Raw genomic sequence first — 24,428 nt, forward strand, 5'->3', positions numbered from 1 at the left:
CGTGCTTGAATATTTTCTGTAGTCTCTCTTGCTGTTAATGTTGAATTTTATTCTCTTTCAGTCTGATTGGTAACAGAAGTTATTTCAGTTTTCTTGTACTTTCTGAGACTTGCTTTATGTCCTAAAATATTATCTTTTTTTTTTTTTTTTTTTTTTTTTGCCAGTCCTGGGCTTGAGCTCAGGGCCTGAGCACTGTCCTTGGACTTTCTCAAGGCTAGAGCTCTACCACTTGAGCCACAGCACCACTTCTGGCTTTTTTCGATGTATGTGGTACCAAGGAATCGAACCCGGGTCTTTGTGCATGCTAGGCAAGCACTTTAACCACTAGGCCAAACTCCCGGCCCAATATTATCTTTTTTTTGCCAGTCCTGGGGCTTGAACTCAGGGCTTGGGCACCATCTTCAGACATATTTTGCTCAAAGCTAGCACTCTGCCACGTAAGCCACATTGCCACTTCTGGCTTTTTCTGAGTATATGGTACCAAGGAATCAAACCCAGAGCTTTATGCATGCGAGGCAAGGACTCTACCACTATGCTCCCAGCCTTCCAAGTGTATTTTTTAGCCACCCAGTGTCTTCAATTATAGACTTATAGGCACATTCTAGCTACCATAAATGAGGGAAATCATTAAACCTATGTTTCTCTGGGTCTGGCTTACTTTACTTACTAATTTTTTCCAAGTCTTTCTATTCCTTTTTTTTTTTTGACCAGTCCTGGAGCTTGAACCCAGGGCCTGAGCACTGCCCTTGGGTTTTCTCAAGGCTAGAGCTCTACCACTTGAGCTATAGCACCATTTCCAGGTTTTTCTATGTATATGGTACTGAGGAATCGAACCCCGGTCTTTGTACATGCTAGGCAAGCATTCTACCACTAGGTCAAACTCCCAGCCCCCAAGTCTTTCTATTTCTTTAATGTGGTGTAATAAGGATTCCTGTAAGTATTTTCTGTAGTACTATCTTGGTGGTCATGAATTGATGGTTTTGATTTATCTAGAAGTTTTTTTTAATCTCTTCTTCATTTATGTTATGAAGGATAACCTTACTTAGCAATCTAGGTTGACAGTTATTTTCTTTCAGGACATGAAATATATCCATCCCATACCTTTAGTGTTTTCAGTGTTTTTGTTGAAAAGTTTATTGTTTTTCTGATGACTTTGCCTTTAGCTTGGCATTGCTCCTTTGTAACTTTGGATATTTTTTCCTTGTTACATATACCCAGTGTGTTAACTGGTTTTAAAAAAGTGTACAAAGTTCTTCTGTGGACTTATTTGTGTTCTAAAAGCCAAACCATCTTCTCCACAAAATTTGGGAAATTTTCTGTTATTGTTTTATTGAAAGTATTTTCTATACCACGAGCTTGTTCCTCTTCCTTCTTGCCCATGAATCATAGGTTTTTATCTTTCTGTGGTGTTTCAGGGACCTTATACATTCTATTTGCATGTTTTTATTTTTCTTTATGTGAACTTTTAAACTCATTTTCTTTATCTTCAAGACCTACTGTTTTTGTCTTCAACTTGATCTATCTATTAGTATGTTATTCATTTGAAGTTTTTGTTTTTTGACCAGTCCTGGAGCTTGTACTCAGGGCCTGAGCACTGTCCTTCAGCTTTCTCAAGGCTAGGGGCTCTACCACTTGAGCCACCATACCACTTCTGGCTTTTTCTATGTATGTAGTACCAAGAAATCAAATCTGGTACAAGGAATAGATCCATGCATGCCAGGCAAGCACTCTTTCCTCTAGGCTAAACTCCCAGCCATTGAGGTTCATTATTTTTTAATCTCATTTATTGAGCTTTTCATTTCCAGAAGTTGAATATTTTTTCAATATTTATCTTTATTCAGTTCTTCCTCTTCCATGGTCTCTATTACCTTCCTTATTTCATTTAGCGATTTGTATTTTCTTAGAATTTATTGAGGTGTTTAATCATAACCTCTTTACCTTGATCATTATTATATTCATTTGAATTCTTTGGAATTTCATCCATTCCCCCTATCCCATATGATTCTATGTTGGGATTCATGCATCTGAGGGCAAGTTTTTGGTTGGAAATTTTCATCACCTGTAGTCTTTCAATAAAAGTATCCTCAGTGTTTAAGCAGGACTTTATAGTGGAGTGTTGAAATGCCATTTCTCAACTCTGGGCTTAGGATATAGGTTGTAGTCAAACATTTTCCCATAGGCTCAGAGCACTGGGGCCTAATCCCAAACATTACTCAGATAGAAGTAAACTGAATTGTTACTTTTTAACTAAGGGCAGAGCTGGTGAAGGCTGAGTTAACCATTTCTGGGTAGCTTTCACTTTAGACATTGTTCTTTTTTGTGTATGGGCAACTGCTGCTAGCCAGTGGAGCTTTGCAAGTTGTGAATCAGGAAGACTCTTACTTTGTGTCCCCAAAAGCATAAAGCAACCAAGAGCATCAGAGAACACAAGCAGGAAGTAGGACACTTGAGTTCTGGGCTATAGCAAGAGAGCTAACATACTCTGCATGCCAGACTTAGCGCTTTCAGCCCTTGCCTGGAGAATCACTTCCCTGTGGGCAGAAAGAGGCAGGGAAATCATGTACAGGACGTGGGCACAGAGGTCGCATCACAACTGGCGACAAACACAGAAAGTTGGGAGATAGCTTCTGGAGAATGAGCACTGGATGGTCATGGATGTAGTGCTGTTTTTTGATGGTTCACAGGTGACAGGACCACTTCTCACCAGGGATAAGGAGTCCACTGACCCTATGCCCTTTGCTGCCTGAGCTCTCCGCTGCTTAAATTTCTCAGCAGTTCCATATGAGACTCTTTTTCTCCATAGCCACCTCTTAGTTTCATTATTTCTCTCTTCTGATATTTTCCTTTGTTGAAAAAGCTGGTTAGCTGTGTGCATTTTCTTACATTCTGAGTTTGACTAATGGCATCTCCTGATGCAATTTAATGTATTCCTGTACCCTCAATATTCGCTGTACACTGGTATCTGCCCTAGGAACTGGCACCACAAAATGGTAGAAATTGTTTCTTAAGTCTGAGGGTCACATTTTCACCAATTACAGTAGTATGAGTAGAATGAGCCAATAGTATGCACAACTGACTCATTCAATGTACAAGTGAAGACAGAGCTTAGAGTCCTTTCTTCTTAGTCTTCCCTACCCATCCCATAACATTTGTAAAGGAGGGTTTGTTTTGTTTTGTTTTGCCCTATCACCCTGCTAAACAAAGTTTGAAAGTCTATGCTCAAATTCCCAAGAGATATATACATATATATATATATATATTTGATATTTGGTCTTAATAGCCTGGTTGATGTGAAACTGGAAGTTAAAGGCTCTTTAAACTGGGGTATTGAGTCAGGGTACTGATGAATGAGGCTAAAAATCGATGAAACTGAAATCCCTTAAAGATAAATATGTGTTGCCAGGAGCACTGTACAGTGTTACCAAAGCCAATCTTATTTTTTGTCTGTACCATGCATTTATTCTTTGAGACTGTCACTAAGAAGGATCTACACAGTCTTGTTACCTTTTCACTTGCAAACAGTTGTGCTATTTTGGCCTTTAAACGAAATCTATTTCTGGGAACTGTATGCTCACCCAAAAACAGAAGGCAGAGTCTGTGCCTGGGCATCCAGACTCCCTGTTCTTCCTTCTGAATTCTGGAAACACATGTTTTCCTCAATGAGTGATGGTCAGCCTCAGGCTGGGCCACCACCTGCCCCAGATGTACCACATTGTGGATGATCATTCAAGACATTAGTCATCAGTATGCCCGTGTCAGATTGGCCCGAAGTCTGATTGGTAGCAGACCTGACTGGGCACAAAGCTACCTGATTTATCTGGCTTTCTTATCACTTTGATCTGAAAGCAATAACTATCTACTTTCAGTTTTAGGAAATAATGAATGCCTCTTCCTCAACTGTGCCAAGAGATAGGGTCAAAGTAAGAGTGTGATCGGACTAGGGGATGAGAATCTGGACAGTCTTTCCGTTTTCTGTTGGTTGGTGATAACAGGCAGAACCATGACCCTACCAAGTAGCTACTCTGCCTAGACTAGTATGCACAGAGCCACAGGAGTGGTATAGGGCCCACCATGCTCTATCTTTATGGGAGAGGATTTGATAATGGTCTCAAAGATGATGTGGAGCAGTAATAGAGTGAATTCTTTATCTGTATTTCCATCGTCACACATCTCTGGCATTGGAGAAATGCTTATTGAAGATTGCTTATGACAGTGGATACAAGTTTTGTAAAATTCAAATTTTCACTTAAAGTTGGAGAAAGTACCATCAATTGTTGTCTTTAAAGTGACAGGCCCATTTTCTAGTGGTTAATTAAAAATAAGAGTCTCACAGTCTTTAGTGTCCAGGCTTGCTTTGAACCTCAATCCTTAGATCTCATCTTCATGAGTAGCTAAGATTACACGTATGAGCCACTGTGCCCCACTACTTCATTTTTTTAACACACATTTTCTCAGTCAAGCCATGACAAAAACATTTTGTCAGTTGTCTTTCCGAGAAAATAAATATTCTATAAAAATAGCAGAAAAAATAGATTGAAGGTCTTTTAAGCCCATAGCAGCAAAGTATTAAAATTAAAGAGATATAGTGAGCCAATTAATATGAGGATGATGAATTTGAATGGGAAGATTTTGGCTTCTGAGTGGCAATGCAAGTCATTAAATGTGGTGAGGCAAAAATCATATGGTTAGAGCCAGGTACAGTGGCTTACTCCTGTAATCCTAGTTAACTCAGGAGGCTAGGATCATGGTTCAAAGCCAACCTGGATACTACAAAGCCTTTAGACTCTTATCTACAATTAATCACTAGAAAACGGGAAGTGGGGCTGCAGCTCAAGGGTAAGGTGGTAGCCTTGAGCTGGAGAGCTCATGGACAATGCCCAGGCTCTGGAGTAGGGCAGTAGCCTTGAGCTGGAGAGCTCAGGCCCAGAATCTCAGCCTCTTGACACCCCTCCCCCCAAAAAATCATGTTTGTTAGTACTGGGAATTTTTATTACTCTTGTTAACTTCAATAAATATCACATGTGTTCTATTATGAAATACTAACTTAAAGAAAATTATGTCATACAACTTTTATAATATGCCTACCATTCATCATATACGTTAAAAGATTTACATGAAATTCTCTTCCTGAGGATGTCATCTGCCTAAAATAAATTGAATATGGAAATTCTGAAGATGTCTTTTCTCCCCACAATTAAATTTTTTTATTGTCAGCAAAACATTGCTATGGTTTTACTTTATTTTTTTTAATTTTTTTATTGTAATTAGTAAAAGGGTTACATGATATTTGCCAGATAGAAGGTGCATTAATTCACATACATTGATACCCTTTCACATGTCTTGGTACCCATTTCCCTCCCCCCCCACACTCCCCACCCGTCTTGGTTTTCCCCCCTTCCCTATCAAATTTCAAATATCCAAATACAAATAAATTCAATATATCAGATAACAAAGTGAGATACTATACCAATATGAGATAACCAAGGGACAGCAAAGGAAATGAGAGACAACATAGTACATTAAGGACAACAATCATTCATTATATGTTGGGAGCCAGAGTGGGATCAAACTGTACCTTGATTTGCATCAGACAATGGCTTTATTGTCTTATTGTTTTCTGGCCTTATTCTGTTTAAATGACCTGAGATTTACCATATGAATGTAACACCTGGAAGTTCCTAGGGTCTCGAGAAGGGAAGAAGGGGAGTGGAAAATAAACGGGGCAGTCTTTACCTGGACTGCGGACATCCCGGACCCGGTGTGTCTGTCTCTCTTCTATTTCTTCCTAGTCCTTGCCCCCAATTTCAGGAACCCCAATCTGCGAACCCTGGTTTGCTGCCGGTTGGCCCCAGCAATTATATGGCTTTTGTTTCAATATCCTGGAGGTCCTTTCAGTTAGCTTCACATTATATGGCCTTATGTATCAAGATTTTGCTCTATTGCAAATCTCTGCTAATAGAGCCCAAGGTTTCTACTGATTATGACGAATGAGGGAATATGGTTTTACTTTATATGGCAACTACTAATTTAAAATTTCTAACATAGTCTCCTAACCTTCATCAATATTCCTTAGTAACTAGATGATAGTTCATAAAGTAATAACAAAATAAATTTATGTTCTCAAATACCAAGTGTTATAAATTACATAAATTACAATTTACTCTACAGGCTATGTTATCACAGAAATCCCATCACTTTCCCAGGATCCCATAACTACTTTTCAGCAAATAGAATTAATTAAAAATTTAAAATTACAACCTGATATAATAATCAATATTAAGGTAAGAATATTAGTTATTTTTCTATTATATAAAATCTTTTTTGTTGTTTATTGTACTTAAACTCAAGGAATATTTTCAAACTTTTTTTTTTTTGCCAGTCGTGGGGCTTGAGCTCAGGGCCTGAGCATTGTCCTTGGACTTTTCTCAAGGCTAGAGCTCTACTACTTGAGCCACAGCACCACTTCCAGCTTTTTGCTATGTATGTGGTACCGAGGAATCAAACCCAGGTCTTCATGCATGCTAGGCAAGCACTCTACCACTAGGCCAAACTCCCGGCCCCAAACTTTTAAATAATTTATGCATCAACCATGTTTTCATATTTCTTTTACACTTGAAGGTCTATCACGTGAAAAACTTTCTTAATCATTTTCACCAAACTTCATCATAGCTATTATTTGAAAGTCAGTTCAGACATCCTCTCATCAGACCTTACCATGAAACCACCTGCCCACTTCTCTCTCTTATCACAGAAGAGCTAAATGCTACTACTCTAGAAATCATTCATGTTACTCTTTCCTCTCTTATTACTCATATCACTATCTAACATTGCCCATTTTCCACCTAACCTATGTTACTTAAACATAGAAAACACAACATATCAGTATCAGCTATCAGACTGCATGGTAACTAATGACTCATACATTTACCAGTTAAATCAACTGAAAGAAAATTTACTCTGGGACATAAATGTTAAAGAAAGCTATAGTATGTTTATTGAGCCGAGGCTGGGTCTTTTATTATCAGACTTCATGTGATCATGTTTAGAAACCTTTCTTTTCCTCTTTACAAAGATGAAAATAGTTGCTGGGTTTGGGCTAGATATCTACTTGATTGTATAAAAAAGAATGACAAGTTTTGGTATTCATACCTTATCTTGTCCTCCCAGAGGGTTTATGAAAGCTCAGAATAAATTACACAATTCTCAGCCCAGATGTCGATGACTCATTAGAATGTTACAGTCAGCTATGAGAGAGAAGTGACCTTGTAGTGCTGAGCATGTGATAATCTGAAGCTCTAACCATTGCCCATGACTTGGAACCAACCCAAATCCTGAGCAAACTTGAGGATTTCACACATAAAAGAATGCTCATACCTGTAATCCTAGCTGCTCAGGAGGCTGAGATCTGAGGGTCAAGGTTCAAAGCCAGCCCGGGCACTAAAGGATCTGAGACCCTTATCTCCAATTAACCTCTAGAAAATGGAAAGTGGGACTTGACTCAAGAGTAGGGCTGCAGCCTTGAGCTGAAGAGCTCAGGGACAGCACCCAGGCCTTGAGTTCAAGCCCCATGACCAAGCAAAAAAATGTTTTTCAGATGTATGTGTATTTTTCTAAAACAAAAGTTATGGTTTTTATACCATTTTAAATTGGTCTATGCTTCAAAAGCAAGCAAACAGTTATGGACCAGCAATATGCTAGAACAATCATTCTCAAAATCAGTAGCAGTCTTATTCAGGAGCTTGTTAGGAATGTAAATTCTCAGATTTTACCCCAGAATTAAGAGTGGGAAATTGGGAGAATAGCACCCAACAGCCAGTGCTCCAAGCTCCTCTAAGGTAACTTTGACTTGAGTTTGAGGATCTCTACTATGGCACATCCTTCAGCCTCAATTTGTCAAATCTCATAAATGAAAATAGGATCCCATGTTGTAAATGGATAGATTTTAATTACCTAAATGAATCTTTTCATGAAAAATTAAAAAGTCCAAACAAAAATCTTGCCTCAAGAACTCATAACCCATATCCACATAAAGATGACATAAAGGATCAGAGAATGAGCAAGGGAAGTTCCTCAAATTTGGTTGTCATCAGAATCACTAAGAATGTTGGTTTCGTTTAGTTTTCTGGTTTTGGATTTGGGGTTTGAGGAGAACTATTTAGCCAAGCTGACCTAAAATTTAGGATGCTCCTGTCTTAGCCTCTTCAATACCAAGATTATAGGTATGTGATAACAAACTCGGGATGCTTTTGTGTGTGCTGTTTCTAGCTTTTTAAGGTTAGCACTCTACCACTTGAGCCATAGCTTCACTCCAGCCTTTTGGTATTTAAATGGAGGTAAAAGTCTCATGGGATTTCCTGCCTGAGCTGCCTTTAGCCTTGATCCTCAGTTCTCAGCCCCCGAGTAACTAGCATTAAAGTGTGAGCTATCAGTGCTCAGTGGAGGATGCTTTTTAAATAGCTAAGCTATACAGTTTTCATAAACTACAAAGTGAAGCAGAATTTTCTAACAAGCTGTCCTGATGAGTAATGCACAATTGTATCCTAATGTTTGAGAAACACTGCCATAGAATATCATCCAGTGTATTTAATCCTACAAAGCAGCATTTACACACCAAAACATTGTCACTAATTAATATAGTACCCACCATGTACAGGCATGGATCAGAAGACCTCCATATGATATTATGGTCTGGTCTCCTATCTGGCTTTAGTCACAAAATTAGATTTCTTAATTTTAAAGGATTAGTTTGTGGATTGAATGAAATTGGACATAACATACTTTGAGCCAGGTGTGATGGCTCACACCTGTAATCCTAGCTAATCAGTAGGCTGAGATCTGAGGATTGAGGTTCAAAGCCAGCCCCAGCATTAAAGTCTGCTAGACTCTTATCTCCAATTAACCACTAGAAAACCAGAAATGGCCCTGTGGCTCAAGGGATAGGACAGTAGCTTTAAGCTTAAGAGTTCAGGGACAGCACCAAGGCCCAGAGTCCAGGCCCCACAACCAACAATAAAACACACACACACACACACACACACACACACACACATACACACTTTGAAACCAAAAATTTATTTATTGACTTAATTTATCATTTCTAAAAATTAAAGGTTATATTTGAATAGATAGTTTTTCAGGTCCTATCCATGATAGACATTTTATGAAGTACTTTGCCAAGAAAGCTATAAATAAGAGTAAAAACTTGTAAATATACAATATTAATATTTTCCTTGGAAATATAGGTATTTCCTATTTTCCTTCTTCTCAACTTTACAAATAATAGTCTTCATGTGGAAATTTTGTAGGCTAAAATGATTTTCTGTTCTATTTTTCTACTCCTCCCATTCTTCTTACAAAATGAATTCTTTCTTCAGCATACAATTTCTATTTTCTCATATAAATTTCAGACAAAAATGTTGACATGGCACAAAAGTTGTGTCTTATTCCTTCTTTAGCATTTTATAAAAATCTGATCAAAATGTCAGTTATAATATTGCATTTACAAAAGGAAATTTCAGTTTATGAATTATATAATATGTAAATGGGAAATAAAAGCATATTCAGAATATGAATGATTTAATAATGTTGCTCCTTAGTGCCCTGACTATGATTTATGCCAAAGAACTTCTGGGCAACGACAACACAATATTACAGGCTTTATATACAATAGAGAACAGTGGGATCCTGAAATCATTGAAAGCCATAGGAAAAAGAAGAAAGAGGGCCAAAAAGAAGGAAAAGCTGAAGAAGAGGAGGAGGAAGAAGAGCAAGAAGAAGAAGAGGTAATATCCCAATAGCTCAAACCAAATACTACACTTCTCAAATCCACTGTAGTTAAATGGTAATATGAATAAAAGCAGGTGCCAGAGGAAAAAATCTATTGAATCATTAAATTTTGTGTGAGGCAAAAATATCTTCTGTTTTCAGGAAGTCTAAGTCAAGCTTCTGTTAGCATAGAGGCTCCTCTGTATTTTGAAAATGAGCCTACTTCTTTTCATGGCAATGGTCATTTGCTACCTAAAGTCTTTTGAACACTAAGTCTGAGCAGTAAACAACAATGTGTAAAGCCAAGTGTAATGACATTCCTATATAATCAAGACACTGACTCAAAACAAAAAAAAAAGAGAGAGGGAGTAATATGGCTGCAAATTAGCCCAGGCATAATTCATTTTTGCAGCAAATACTGTTCTGATACCAAATTCTGACAAAGGTAGAACACAAAAAGAAATCCATAATCTAATTTCATATATACATGCTATTAGAATGATTATAACATAAATCTAGTGGACACAATGCAATAGGACATAAAAGAAAATTTACAAAGGAGGCATTCAATAGCAAGAAATCTGATACCATTGGTAGGCGGGCTTTGGCTTACTTGAATGGAACCTAATTGGATAATTCCTGTTCTGGGGAAATACGCTTATGGTTGACCATTTCTGTTAGGACCTAATTCTCTGAAGTCAAATGTTATTTTATAGATAAATATATTGCCCATCATTTGTTAAAAAAAAACAAAAAAAAAAAACCTCTCAAGGTTATTGTTGTATTGCTATAGAGGACATGAAGCCATCAATCAAGGCCATTTGTTTTTAAGCAGTCATGGAGCTTGAACTCAGGGCCTTGGCCCTGTCCCTGACCTTTTGTGCTCAGGACTAGTGCTCTACCACTTGGAGCCACAGCTCCACTTCTGGCTTTCAGGTGATTAATTGGAGATAAGAATCTCATAGACTTTCTTATCAGAAATGTTTTGAACCATGGCTTTGAATTGCAATTTTCAGATGTCAGCCTCCTGATTAGCTAGGATTACAGGCGTGAGCCACTAGCACCCAGCCCAAGGCCATTTCTATAGGATTTTACTTTGCCATTTTATGAGTATTAACAGTTTATTTTGTCATATTGCTTGCTTCCTTACTTAATGGGTTAAATAATTTTTAATGTATTATTTCATTTTAAATTGTTAACATAAACCAGGTGCTAGTGACTCAAACCTGTAATGTTAGCCTGTTTTCTCAGGAGGCTGAGATCTGAGGATTGAGGTTCAAAGCCAGGCAGGTCAAGAAAGTGTGTGAGACTTTTATCTCCAATTAATTGCCCAAAAAAGCTGGAAGAGAGCCAGGCACTGGTGGCTCACACCTATACTCCTAGCTAATCAGGAGGCTGAGATCTGAGGATCTCGGTTCAAAGCCAGCCCAGGCACAAAAGTCTGAGACTCTTATCTCCAGTTAACCACCAGAAAACAGGAAGTGGCACTGTGGTTCAAGTGGCAGAGTGCTAGCCTTGAAGAGCTCAGTACAGTTCCCAGGCCTAGAGTTCAAACCCCACAACTGACCAAAAAAAACTGGAAGCGGAGCTGTGGCTCAAGTGGTAGAGTGCTACCTTTGAGCAGAAAAAGCTCAGGGACAGTACACAGCCTGCGTTCCAGCCTCAGAACCGATAGATAGATGGATGGATGGATAGATAGATAGATGATAGATAGATAGATAGATAGATAGATAGATAGATAGATAGATAGATAGATACTGCATTAACCAAACATCCTTACCTGGTTTACAAGGCTATAGACTTAGCCACATCAGCCTTCTAGTTAGCCTTCCCCTAGACACTTAAGACATACTATTCCCACATCCTTGGACTGTTTTTTCCTTCCTTCTGTTTCTTTCCTTCTTTCCAGTTTCAATTCAGATGTTGCTCATTCACAAAACCCTTTATATAAAAATGAAATATTCTCCTATTACTCTCACCTTTATTTTTTATCCTCATACTTACCACCATCTAAAATGTTGTATATTTATTTGTCTGCTTGTTGATGCTACCTTCCCAAAGGCAATGTAAGCTCTATGAGCCTTGTGTTCATGTTGTGTCAAAGGCTCTCATAACAATACTGAGGACATGGTACGGACTCCAAAACATTTACTGAATGAATAAAGAATAGAAAGGTGAACTGTAAGTTCAGACATCGAACTCCAACATTTCTACTTTGTCTTAACAAAAGATCTAACAGTTTTCCCTCTACCCTTTCTTATTTGTTGGGGAGCAAGAGTTAAGTATCATGTCATTTTGAAACTATTTTGTCCAATAAAAACTCAGAGTTCATTCTGTCTTAAATAAATTTTCAGTCTCTGAGCTTCCTCTTCCCTTTGCATCTTATAAATGTCTTCTAAGCATAAGGAGGAATGTGACTTGTAAGGTGAATAATCAATGACCTAAGGATAAAGTCTTTTTCCCCCCATTTAGGCATTTCTTGCTGAAATGCAGATGGTATCTGAAATTCTTCACCATCTAATTCAGAGGCCTGAGGATTATTTGGAAAATGCCAAAGAAACTATCAGACTTTATAAGGAAACAGTTCTACACTCTTTAGAAGTAAGAACAAGATAGCTTTCTTAAAAAAATAAAGTATAAGGGGCTGTTTATAACTTATATATGGCTAACTTATTTTCACACGTCTTTATCTCTTTTTACTAGGTGTTGGAATTTTCTCTTAAACTTGATAGAAAACTGTTGCAAAACAGTTTCTATCCAAAAGGTTCTTTTCCATATGATTTTATTCTTGCAAAGCAACTTAATTGGGGGAAAGTGACAAATGAACTACATTTTTAAAAAGTTACGAGGGGACCTCAGGCAATGGATGGGGGTGAAAATTTTATGTTAAGAGACTATCTTGCCAACAGTTAAATTTAAGTATGTCTTCCCCATGTAATAAGATTCTGATTTATATATTCAGTTTTCCCAGTGATCTCAGATTATAATTGTATTGCTATCTGTAGGACATAATGGCTGAACATAATCCTCAGTATCTCGTGGAGCTAGATGGGAATAGACCACCAGATGAGCTCTTCACAGTGAGTACAATGTCTCACAGGTGGAAAATTTAGAACTTTTGACAGCATTGTATTCATACACAAAAATATATTTACAGGAACTGACGTTGTGGCTCAAGCAGTAGAGTGTTAACCTTGAGCTGAAGAGCTCAGGGACAGCACCTAGGCCCAGAGTTCAAGCCCCACAACTGACAAAATATATATATATATATATATGTGTGTGTGTGTATATATATATTTATATTTCAGTACTATACATTTTTGAAAATTTTGCCTTAACACATTGAAATTCAATTTTATAGCTGTTTGTGTTCACATTTATTTCAAAATTATATTGTAATTTAGAATTACATAATGAAGCTGGGTGTTGGTGGCTCATGACTATTATTCCAGCTACTCAGGAAGCTGAGATCTGAAGATTGAGGTTGCAAGCCAGTCTAAAAAGAAAAATCTGTAAGATTCTTACTGCTAGTAAACTACTAAAACAGGCAGAAATAGAGCTGTGACTCAAGTGGTTGAGCACTAACCTTGAATGAAAGAAGCTCAGGTATAGGACCCCAGGCCTGAGTTCAAGCTCACACACACATACACACACACACACACAAATTACATTATGACATAAAGTATCTCAAAGAAAAACAGAAACAAATGGTAACTAATAAATGCTTAGCATCATCAGTCATTAGGAAAATGCACATCAAAACCAAACCACAATACTATTTTATTGCAAGTCTACTTTGTATGTACTTGCTTGAAATAAAAACAATTTAAAATGAAAAAATACTATTCTACGCCCACTAAGATAGTCAAAGATTAAAATATAACAATAGCAAGGCAATAGCGAGTATCAGTAAGAAGTGAGAGGAATCAAAACCCAAAAGTATTTTACAAAAAGAAATATGAAAATACAATAACTATTTATTAAACACCTAATAAGTTCCTGGCATTATCATAAGCTCTAGAGATACAGGTGGGAAGGAGGCTGGTGAGCCTATGAATTCCTCTCCTTATATAAACATCCAGTATACTGAAATGATTATGACATCACAGACCCCTTGTGACCTCACAACTTGATAGTGACCTCATGACCGTTATGCCCTTATATCACCATTGGACATCACATACCCATTGTGACCTCATTTCATCATTTGGACATGCTATTGTCGAAACTCATGACAGAGGGAAAAACCCTCTGGCTCCTGTTTGAAATTTCTCTTAGATCACAAGTACTAATTTAGACCTAGAAGGCTAAGAGAGGAGAGGTGTTGACAGTGCAGTGTTCTGTGCTTAGACAAGTATCTGTGTATAGGTGCCAGTGGTAAGAACGGGAAGAACATAGAACTGGAAGATAGGAGGACAAGACAGAGTGAATTTGTACCATAATTCTAGAACTATACAGGAGCTTCACCATGAAAGACTTGTGAGTCACATTCAGGAGTTTAGACTTCATTATACGGGAAAAAGAAATAGTAAACAAATAATACAGTCTACGACCTGAATACCAGTGGCTCACACCTGTTATCCTAGTTACTCAGCAGGCTGAAATCTGAGGATCGCAATTTGAAGCCAGTCTGGACTAGCCGTGAAACGTTTTTTGTTTTGTTTTATATTTTATTATTATTTTTAAGTAGTTGTCATGTAACAAAGCAGTTTATGAACACAATGCATGTGGATCAATGTCACCCTTTCACCATTCATAAGAAACAGTTTTTCACCGTGAAATTTTTATCTCCATTTAACTACCAGAAAGCTGGAAGTGGCTCTGTGGCTCATAATACAGTCCACCACAAACTGCCACGTATCATCTATATTTTGCCTGCCTTACCATCTCTCATCTCATACTCTTTGTGCTAGCTTATTTTTTCCAGATATCCTCATACAGTATATATTTCCTCAGGCAATTATAACATAAGACTACAACTAGGTAGCTGAGAATGTCAGCAATGTAGTAGTCTCTTCTCATTCTAAAGGACAGAAGTCTAGAATGTGAGGATGATGCTACCTCCAAAGCTTCTCAATGAGCCTTGTCTTTTCTAGCTCTTAGTAGACCCGGGCATTTCATGGATTGTGGGAGTATAACTCCAGTAGGGTATCCGCCTTCATCTTCAGTGAATTTCTTCCCTTTGCCCAAAGGAACCAGAGGGGAGAATACTATGGGTTGAAATGAACCCCTCAGGAGATGTATTAAAATCCCAGTTTTAAACCTCTCAAATCTTATTTGGAAGTAAGGTCTTATATCCCCATTGTGACCTCACCTCACTGTGAACCCACATCCCCATTGAGATCTCATGTTCTGTGGGCCCTCATAATGTCATTGTGATATCAGAGACCCATTTTGACCTCACAACCTGATGATGACCTAGAACCGTTATATCTTTATATCACTATTGCCATCACACATCCATTGTGACATATAGTCATTGTGAACTCGCATCCTCACTGTGACCTGGTCTATGGTCCCTCATACGGCCATTGTGAAATCACAGACCCACTGTTAGCTCATACTATGACTTCATTATGTCAAATTGGCCATATGAGGGCAAAATGGCCTTTGTCCATGTAATCGAATTAAAATGAGATCATATTTAACTAGGGTATGTTCTAGTCCAATATAAATTTGAAGAGACTAAGACATATAAACAGAAGATGCCATTGGATGGTAGGGGTGATTAGAGTGATGCATATACAAGGCAAGGAACAACAGTGGTGACCAGGAAAATATAGACTCTAAGAAGGAGTGAGTCAGGATTCTCCCTAGTGTCAGAAGAAGCATAGACAGGAGCCATGGCTCCAACACTCAAAATACTTGAGATATCCAAATGCCCATGTATTCAAGTATTTGTTCTCTTAATTTAGACAGTTATGGATCGACTGAAGTACCTGAACCTAAGAAGAGCAGGTATTGTAACCAAACTTCAGAGTTCAGAGGAAGAAATAAATGACGTACTGGAAACTGTAAGCCACGTTTATCTATTTGAAAATGTGCATACTGTACCATTAGTTTGTAAATTCTTAGGTGTAAAAGAAAAATCAGGCTACCTTTCTCATAAAAGGCATCTTCTGGGGAAAAGCTACAATATTCTTTTAGATACTACCACAAAAAAATTGAGACAAACAAGTAAAATCAGAATAGTTAAACAAAGAAATAATGGAATAATTTCCAGTCATTTGCCAAAATGATGAACACAAAAGGAAAGAGGAAAGGTACCCGGTACATATTCTCTAGGCCTTTCAGGAAGCATGGAGTTGTTCCTTTGGCCACATATATGAGAATCTACAAGAAGGGTGATATTGTAGACATCAAGGGAATGGGTATTGTTCAAAAAGAAATGCCCCATACATGTTACCATGGCAAAACTGGAAGGGTCTACAGTGTTACCCAGCATGCTGTTAGCATTGTCATGAACAAACAAGGTAAGGGCAAGATCCTTGCCAAGAGGATTAATGTGTATATTGAGCATATTCAGCACTCTAAGAGCTGAGATAGCTTCCTAAAATGGGTGAAGGAAAATGACCAGAAAAAGAAGGAAGCCAAAGAGAAAGGAACCTGGGTTCAGCTGAAGCACCAGCCTGCACCACTCAGAGAAGCACACTTTGTGAGGACCAAAGGAAAGAAGCCTATGAGTTCATGGCCTAAGAGATTAAAAAAAAAAAAACAAAAAAAAAAAAAAAAAAAAACTCTGGACTGGAAACAGAAAAAGAAAGAAAGAAAGAAAGAAAGAAAGAGAAAGGAAAAGGAAAGAAAGAAAGGAAAAGAAAAGAAAAAAAGAAAGAAAGGCAGACAGGAAAGCAAGCAGGAAGGAAGGAAGGGAAGGGAAAAGGGAAGGGAGAAGGGAAGGGACCAGAGTTTACATGAAATTTTAATAACACCAGAGAAAGCAAAGGCATTGGGGCTGGGAATGTGGCTTAGGAGTAGAGTGCTTGCCTACCATGTACAAAGCCCTGGGTTCAATTCCTCAGACCACATAAAAAGAAAAAGCCAGAAGTGGTGCTGTGGTTCAAGTGGTAGAGCACTAGCATTGAGCTAAAAGAAGCTCAGGGACAGTGCCCAGACCCAGGACTGGCACAAAAAAGAAAGGGAGGGTGGTAGAAGGGAGGAAAGAAGGAAGGAAGGGATGGAGGGAGGGAGGGAGAAAAAAACGCATTGAAACCTGTAAGCACTAATTTGTCCCTGCAATCAGTCATTCAGTCAATCTGTCTTCCTGGCACTGGTGGATCATGAATGTGATGGTGATCAAATGATAACTTCTAAGTGCTAAAAGAGCCATAGGATGGGAGAAAGTGGGGAGGGAGGGAGGAAAGAGAGAGAAAGAAAGGGGAGGGAGAGTTACTAGGATATAAACTCAGGGCTTGCTCAGTTAGTGCTACACCACTTGAGCCATTCCTCCAGTTCTTTTTTTTTTTGGTCTGTCTCGGGGCTTGAACTCTGGGCCTAAGTGCTGTCCCTGAGCTCTTCCGCTCAAGGCTACCACCCTACCCCTTGAGTCACAGCACCACTTCCTGTTTTCTGGTAATTAATTGGAGATAAGAGTCTCACAGACTTTTATGGCTGGGCTGGCTTTGAACCTTGATCCTCAGATCTCATCCTCTTGAGTAGCTAGTGAGTAGCTTCACAGGCATGAACCACTGACATCCAGTTCTTTTTTGCTTTTAGATTTTTGTCAGTCTTGCATTTGTGCTTAGAGTCAGCTTCAGACACTACCCTATTGATAGTATCTGGCAGAGATGAGTTGACAGATTAGTGTATTGTGATGCAGTCTCCTTAACATTTCCTCTGGTTGGCCTTGTATGGCTATCCTCCAATCTCCACCTCCTGAGTAGCAGAGATTCTGTAATCGCTGCCCAGCTACAATAAGAACTTGTAATTGGAGAGTTTGATTTATTCTGAGAAGTTTGATTTTATCTATGTGAATAGAGTAACAAGGAAGAAAGGAAGGCAGGAAGGAAGGCAGGGAGGCAGGGAGGAAAAGATGTAGGAAGGAAGAGAAGGAGGGAGAGAGGGAGGGAAGAAAGTGGCACTGTGAATCAAGGGGTAGGATGGTATTCTTGAGCTCAGGGACAGCGCCCAGGCCCACAGTTAAGTCCCACAACTGACAAAAAAAGAAAAAAAAAAAAAAAAAACCTCTTTCCTCTGGGAGTTTAGCCTAGTGGTAGAGTGCTTGTCTAGTATGCACAAAGACCCAGGTTCGATTCCTCAGTACCACATATATGGAAAAAGCTGGAAGTGGGCTGTGGCTCAACTGGTAGAGCCCTAGCTTTGAGAAAGCCCAAGGACAGTCCTCAGACGCTGAGTTCAAGCTCCAATACCAGGGGGAAAAATACCTCCTTCCTAGAAGATTCCCTGTAGCCAGGGAAGAGGCAATACTGAGGTTAGGCAAGAGCTATGCTCATGTTAAGCAAGCTCGCTACCTTTTAGTAACATTCTCAGCCTAGAACCTTAAGAAAAGAAGAACTATGTACAAACTGGCAAATGTAAAATAAATCTATGTTACCACATGATACTATTGAAAACTTTGGTATAGTGACTAAGATTCTGGTATCTTTTTTGGGGGGGGGGGGTCATGGGGCTTGAACTTGGTCTTGGGCACTATCCCTGAGCTCTTCAGCTCAAGGCTACCACCCTACCCTTGAGCCAAGCCTCACTTCCCGATTCTGGTATCTTTTAAAGAGCTTTTCAGTAAGAATTTTTCAGAATCCAATTTTTGCAGCAGATAATAGAAAATTCTCTGTTACTTTTCTTCTGTTAGCTGCTACCAATTACTTGGTAGCATATATAAGGTTTTCTTACAGAAACGCTTTTAAACCTAGAACAAGTTCAAAAATGTAGTCATGGGGAGAGAGGGGAGCCCAAATTGACATTCTAAATGATTTCTTCAGTAATAAAGCACTATCATCTAAGAAATCAAATATTTTACCTCAGCCACATTGTCAAGTACAGTGTTCATGTTTCACAGGAAGACTTGTTCCGAACTCTTGCATCTTATAAACTTATCGCACCAAGGTATAGGTGGCACAGAAGTAAATGGGGGCGCATGTGTCCTGTGAATTTAAAAGACGGTAACATTTTTTCAGGATCAACAGATTATGCTGTAAGGTAAGTAAGATTTTTCAGTGCTTAAATTTTAAAAAATTGCCCTTGCATGTCTTCAGTTGTTTATTATGATGATATACGTTAAGCTTTCTAGGTAAAATATACTGCCTTTCGTCAGAGGAAACAATGAAAACATTTTTATTGAACCCACGTCCCTACCTTCTTCCACCTATGCCAATGCCACCATGCAAAGTATTTATATTGGGTCCTCCATACACAGGGAAGACAACACTTGGCAATCTGATTGCAGAACATTACAAAGGAACGGTAACTATCTGCCCTTATAATATATGAGATTTAATTTGCATAACATTTTCTTAATTTTACACTGTCAACTGGATAATTCATTCTTTCAACCGATTTGGGTCACCATATTCATGAACTAGAAAATTAGGCTCCATCTCCTTAACGATTTATAGATGTTTTCTTAAACCTATCACAATATATACATATATAAAAAGATCAATCCATATGATAATTAAATCTTAATGAGAAAAACTAGAAAATAGGCAACTTATAAGATGATATAAATAGCCACTGAGCCCTAGACAAAATTTTTTTAAAAAACTCTACCCTTTCCTGTTAAATAGAATGATACTAAAGAATCAGAACCATGTCATGTCACAATCATAGTTTGATTTACAAGATTACTTGTAAATTTACAAGATTACTGGTAAATCAAGGTTACAAGATTACTGTACAGGGGGCTGAGAGTTTGGCCTAGTGGTAGAGTTCTTGCCTAGCATTCACAAAGATTTCAATTTCTCAGTACCACATACATAGAAAAGGCCATAAGTGGTGCTGTGGCTCAAGTGGTAGAGCTCTAGCCTTAAGAAAGCCCAAGGACAGTGTTCAGGCCCTGAGTCCAAGCCCCAGGACTGGCAAAAAAAAATACTGTACAAAATTACTGCTAACACTTAACAGTATGCACCTAGGTTGGGAGAAAGTACATCCCCATATGCTACTGGTAAGAATATAACTCTTTAGGCCTAACATTATAAACTATCTATTTTATACATTTCCCTAAAGAAACTATCATATCAAAGACAGCTGCATAATTAGTAATAATCATAGTAATTATGGCCTACTTTATACTTAATGTTTGTCTAAAAACATGCATATCTAGGTACATACATATCTGAATTCAGTACCTAATATTATTAGTATTTAATTAAATAATTTGGAATATAATCAATATAATTTCGTGTATGTGCTAGAAATGATGATTTTGAGGTGTGTTTATTGTCACAGAATAAAGCAATGTAAGCAAGTTGATGGAAAAGCAGATTGGAATTTAGGATTCTCAAAATAATAATTTACTTAACAGGCATATAGGAATCTATTTCTCAGAACCCTAAATTCATTTATAAAGTCTATTTCCTACCTCCAATTCCAATTTGTTTTAGTGAATGACAATCCCTTTATACAACTACTTAAAGGTAACATTTTCCATTTAATTTCATTGTCAGGGTGATGTACAGAGAGGTTACAGTTACATGTGTAAGGTAGTGGATACATTTCTTGTCAAACACTGTTACCCCCGCCTACATTTTTCTCCCACTTTCCCTCTTCCCCAGTCCCCTCCCCAAATTGTAAAGTTCATTTCCAACATATTGTCTTGTGAGTATCATGGTTGCATTGGTTCATCCTTTAATAATTAAAAATAATTCTAACTCCATCTTCAAAATTAAGCGTAAAGTCCAAAATTCAAAAACCTCAAAATTATCAGTGATTAGGAAAAATCTAAACTTAAAATACAATCAGAAAAAGATGAATTAAACCAAGTCCTGGTTAGGTTAAAGAACTACTGCAATGCTCTTACTTTTTTGGTAGGATGGATATAGTTCACCCACCATGGAAAGAGCATGGGGGCTGGGAGTTTGGCCTAGTGGTTAAAGTGCTTGCCTAGCATGCACAAAGACCCAGGTTCGATTCCTTGGTACCACATACATACCAAAAAAAAAAAAAAGCCGGAAGTGGTGCTGAGGCTCAAGTGGTAGAGCTCTAGCCTTGAGAAAGTCCAAGGACAGTGCTCAGGCCCTGAGCCAAAGCCCAGGACTGGCAAAAAAAAAAAAAAAAAGAGCATGGTTAATTATAAAGTCAAATACTGCACTGATCTACTATCTGGCCTGGTAATTCCACTCCTAAATATGTACCTAAGAGTAATGAGAACCTGTGTCCACAAAGAGACTCTGGACAAATGTTCATCTGTTCATACTAGCTCAAACCCAAATGTCCCTCAGAAGGCGGATGGATGCGTTAAAACTGTGCTGTGCTCTTGTAATAGAATACAGCTCAGCCACAATAAGGATACCTATAAAAATACTGATGCATCTCAAAAACATTCTACTAAGATGAGGTAACCCTGAAAAGACTAAAAACTGAACAATCCCATTTATAAGAAATTCTAGAAAAAGCAAATGACCTGTAGTGACTGGAAGCAGAAAGTGGTCAGGTGCCAGGAATGAAAGCTGAGGGGAAGGGAAGAGGAAGATTAATTGCAAAGGAGCATAAAAGAGATGTTAGGATAGTATACAAGTTCTATTTCTTGATTTTGGTCATTACTGTATATATTTGTACAAAAAAACCTTTTGACTTATATACTTTAAATAGGTGCCTTTTTTACATATGTTTCTTATTGTAATTAATAGAAGGGTTACATTACATTCGCCAGATAGAAAGTGCATTACTTCACAAACATTGATACCCTTTCTCATGTTTTAGTCCACATTTCCCTCCCCCTACCCCACCCCTCATCTTGTTTTCCCCCCTTCCCTATCCTATTTCAAATAACCAAATACACATATATACAGTATATCAGATAACAATGTAAAATACTGTAACCATATGAGATAACCAAGGGACAGCAAAAGAGATGAGAAATAACATAGTACATTAAGGACAACAATCACACATTATATGGCTTTTGTTTCTATATCCTGGAGATCCTTTCATTTAGCCTCATCCTATATGGCCTTATGTATCTAGGTTTTGCTCTATTGTAAACCTCTGCTAGGAGAGCCCAAGGTTTCTGATTATGACAAATGAGTCTATGTTAATGCGTGCCTTTTATATATATATAATTATGTATCAGTTGTATATATATTATTTGTAAAACATGTATGCACATATATGTACACATATATAATTATATAGGTATATATGTGTATACATGTAATAATGTACTGATAGTACATTAAAAATTAGCTAAGTTTTTATTAAAGCCATAGCTCAAAAATCAATGAATTCTGTACATAAATCCAGAGATATGCCTAATAATAAGGATATTTTTGGAAGATAGATATATGTGAACAATGTTTTTAGCACTCTCAGTACTTTGTGCTAATGTCCATTTTCTCACCTGTTCTTACAGGTAATTGACTATGCCAAAGCTGTTCAACCACGTTTTGATAAAGCCCGAGATGCACTAGTAAAAAGACATATAGAAAATACCATTGAAGTAGCTATTAATATCGTGAAAGAAAAGGTTCTTGGAGAACTGCAAGCTAAAAAACAAGGTGAGCCGTGTGTGTGTCTGTGTGTGTGTGTGTGTGTGTGTTGGTAAACTATTACCCTTGGCTAAGGGTAAAGATTTATTTTGCTTATCTTGGTATCCATGACACCTTATACATTTGTAGATGTAAAAAATAATTGAAAGAATAAATATATATAAATTAATTTTTTCTTTTTTATAAATTAATTTTTAAGCCAAATCAAAACATTTTTCATTATACTCCTGTATGTAAAGGGGCAAAAGCTGAAGATTTTTGGTTCAAAGCTGGCCTAGGCAGGAAAGTCTGTGAGACTCTTATCTCCTACTACCAAAAGGCAAGAAGTAGAATTGTGGCTCACATTCAAGAAAACTAGTCTTGAGGGAAAAAAAAAGCTCAAGGACAGTTCCCAGGCCCTGAATTCAAGTTCCAGGGCCTGCACCAAAATGGGGCTTGGTGTAGCTCAAGTGGTAGAGCATCTGCCTAGTAAACATGAAGCCTGAGGGTCAACCTTTATACTGTTAGAGAAAGAGAGAGGGGGGAGGGAGGAGAGGGGGAGGGAGGGAGGGAGAAAAGGGAAGGAAAGAAGGAAGAAAGGAAAGAAAGAAGGAAGGAAGAAAGGAAGGAATGAAGACAAGTGAGGGAAGAGAGAAGACAGGGTCAGAGAGGGTTGGGGAGAGGAAAGGAAGAGAAAGAGGAAGAAATTGAATTAGCAGGTTCTACTAAATTTGAGTTTTCTTATTTTGGCATTGGACTTACTGGGCAAACTATTTGATCAGTATTTATACCTGGCTATCTGCTCTTACCTCAGGGTCTTTGATCCATTTGATATTAATTCTGGTGCAGGGTGACATAGAAGGATACAACTTTAGTTTATCCTACGGGTGCTTAACCACTTCCGCCACCACCACTTGTTGAAAAGGCTGTCTTTCTTCCATCCTATTCTTTGGCTCCCTTGTCAAAGATTAGGTGACCATGGGTCTGTGGGTTGATTTCTCGGTCTTCAGTTCTATTCCATTGGTCCACAGGCCTGTTCTTGTGCCAGTATCAAGTTGTTGTGGTTACTATAGCTTTGTAATAGAGTCTGAAGTTTAGTATTGCTATTTCTTCAGTGCTGTTCTTTCTGCTAAGGATTGTTTTTTCTATACAGGGTCTTTTATTATTCCACCTGAAATTTTGGTGTGCTTCTTCTATTTCCTTAAAGAATGACATTGGGATATTGATGGGTATTGCATTGAATTTGTAGATTGCCATTTTCACGATATTAATTCTTCCAATCCAGCATGGGAGATTTTTCCACTTCCTCAGTTCTGCTTTAATTTCCCTTTTCAGCTTTTTAAAGTTTTCATCATAAAGGTCCTTTACATTCTTAGTTAATTCCTAAGTATTTTATTTTCTTTGAGGCTTTAATTCCAAATATTCTTAAGGAAGAGTTTATCATTATGGATGTAACAATGCCTTTTATTCACTGAATATTAATTACATGCTGAACTCTGCTAATTTAATTGCATGTCCTACTTAAACTGATAGAAGATCTGTAGATAAATGTCTTAATCTTCAATTCTTGTAGATAAAGAAACTCAGATTAGAGAAAGGACTATATAAGTTGCCCAGAATTGAATAGCCAGCAAGGAACGGGGACTCAAATATCTGTGCTTTTATCCTGTATGTTTCTAAGTAGAAAAATCAGAAGAAAACCAACTTACTCTGTTGCATATTTGATACGCTTCTACATATGCCATTTTTCGCTGCTCATATTTGTGATGATTAGTTGTGACCGAATAGGATATGCAAAATAACACATTTAGAAATAATTCCTCTTACTAATTAAGATGTGTTCATTACAAAAATTGTGTTATAGAGGTGTCTGCTTTCATTTTATCTAAATGCTGAGCTAACATTCCAATTAACATTTCCTAAATTATCTTCACTAGAGACTTGAGCTGCCAAATTCTTAATCATGAGTATGTAAACTTCTCAACTCAACTTCTCTGTTAAACTTACTTTATACTGCTACATTCC

General features: G+C 37.8%; 1 protein-coding gene and 1 pseudogene across 6 annotated transcripts in view; both read left to right on the forward strand.

Annotated features, from left to right (window-relative positions):
* Nucleotides 1-24,428, forward strand: part of Ak9 (adenylate kinase 9) — a 93,922-nt gene that overhangs the window by 4,582 nt on the left and 64,912 nt on the right. For 4 of the 6 annotated variants that reach the window (XM_090338298.1, XM_090338299.1, XM_090338304.1 and 1 more), the window contains 8 exons: nucleotides 6,169-6,281; nucleotides 9,597-9,782; nucleotides 12,238-12,366; nucleotides 12,771-12,845; nucleotides 15,681-15,779; nucleotides 18,779-18,918; nucleotides 19,002-19,182; nucleotides 22,289-22,433. In XM_090338298.1, the coding sequence (XP_090194424.1) occupies nucleotides 6,169-6,281; nucleotides 9,597-9,782; nucleotides 12,238-12,366; nucleotides 12,771-12,845; nucleotides 15,681-15,779; nucleotides 18,779-18,918; nucleotides 19,002-19,182; nucleotides 22,289-22,433 (1,068 nt within the window). The remainder of the gene's footprint in view (nucleotides 1-6,168; nucleotides 6,282-9,596; nucleotides 9,783-12,237; nucleotides 12,367-12,770; nucleotides 12,846-15,680; nucleotides 15,780-18,778; nucleotides 18,919-19,001; nucleotides 19,183-22,288; nucleotides 22,434-24,428) is intronic. The other 2 variants (XM_090338301.1, XM_090338303.1) reach the window with 2 other exon arrangements.
* LOC150059822 (large ribosomal subunit protein eL21 pseudogene) lies at nucleotides 15,793-16,510 on the forward strand (annotated as a pseudogene).

Source organism: Megascapheus bottae, chromosome 8, assembly GCF_031878675.1.
Source record: "Megascapheus bottae isolate mThoBot1 chromosome 8, mThoBot2.hap1, whole genome shotgun sequence".
Lineage (NCBI taxonomy): Eukaryota > Metazoa > Chordata > Mammalia > Rodentia > Geomyidae > Megascapheus > Megascapheus bottae.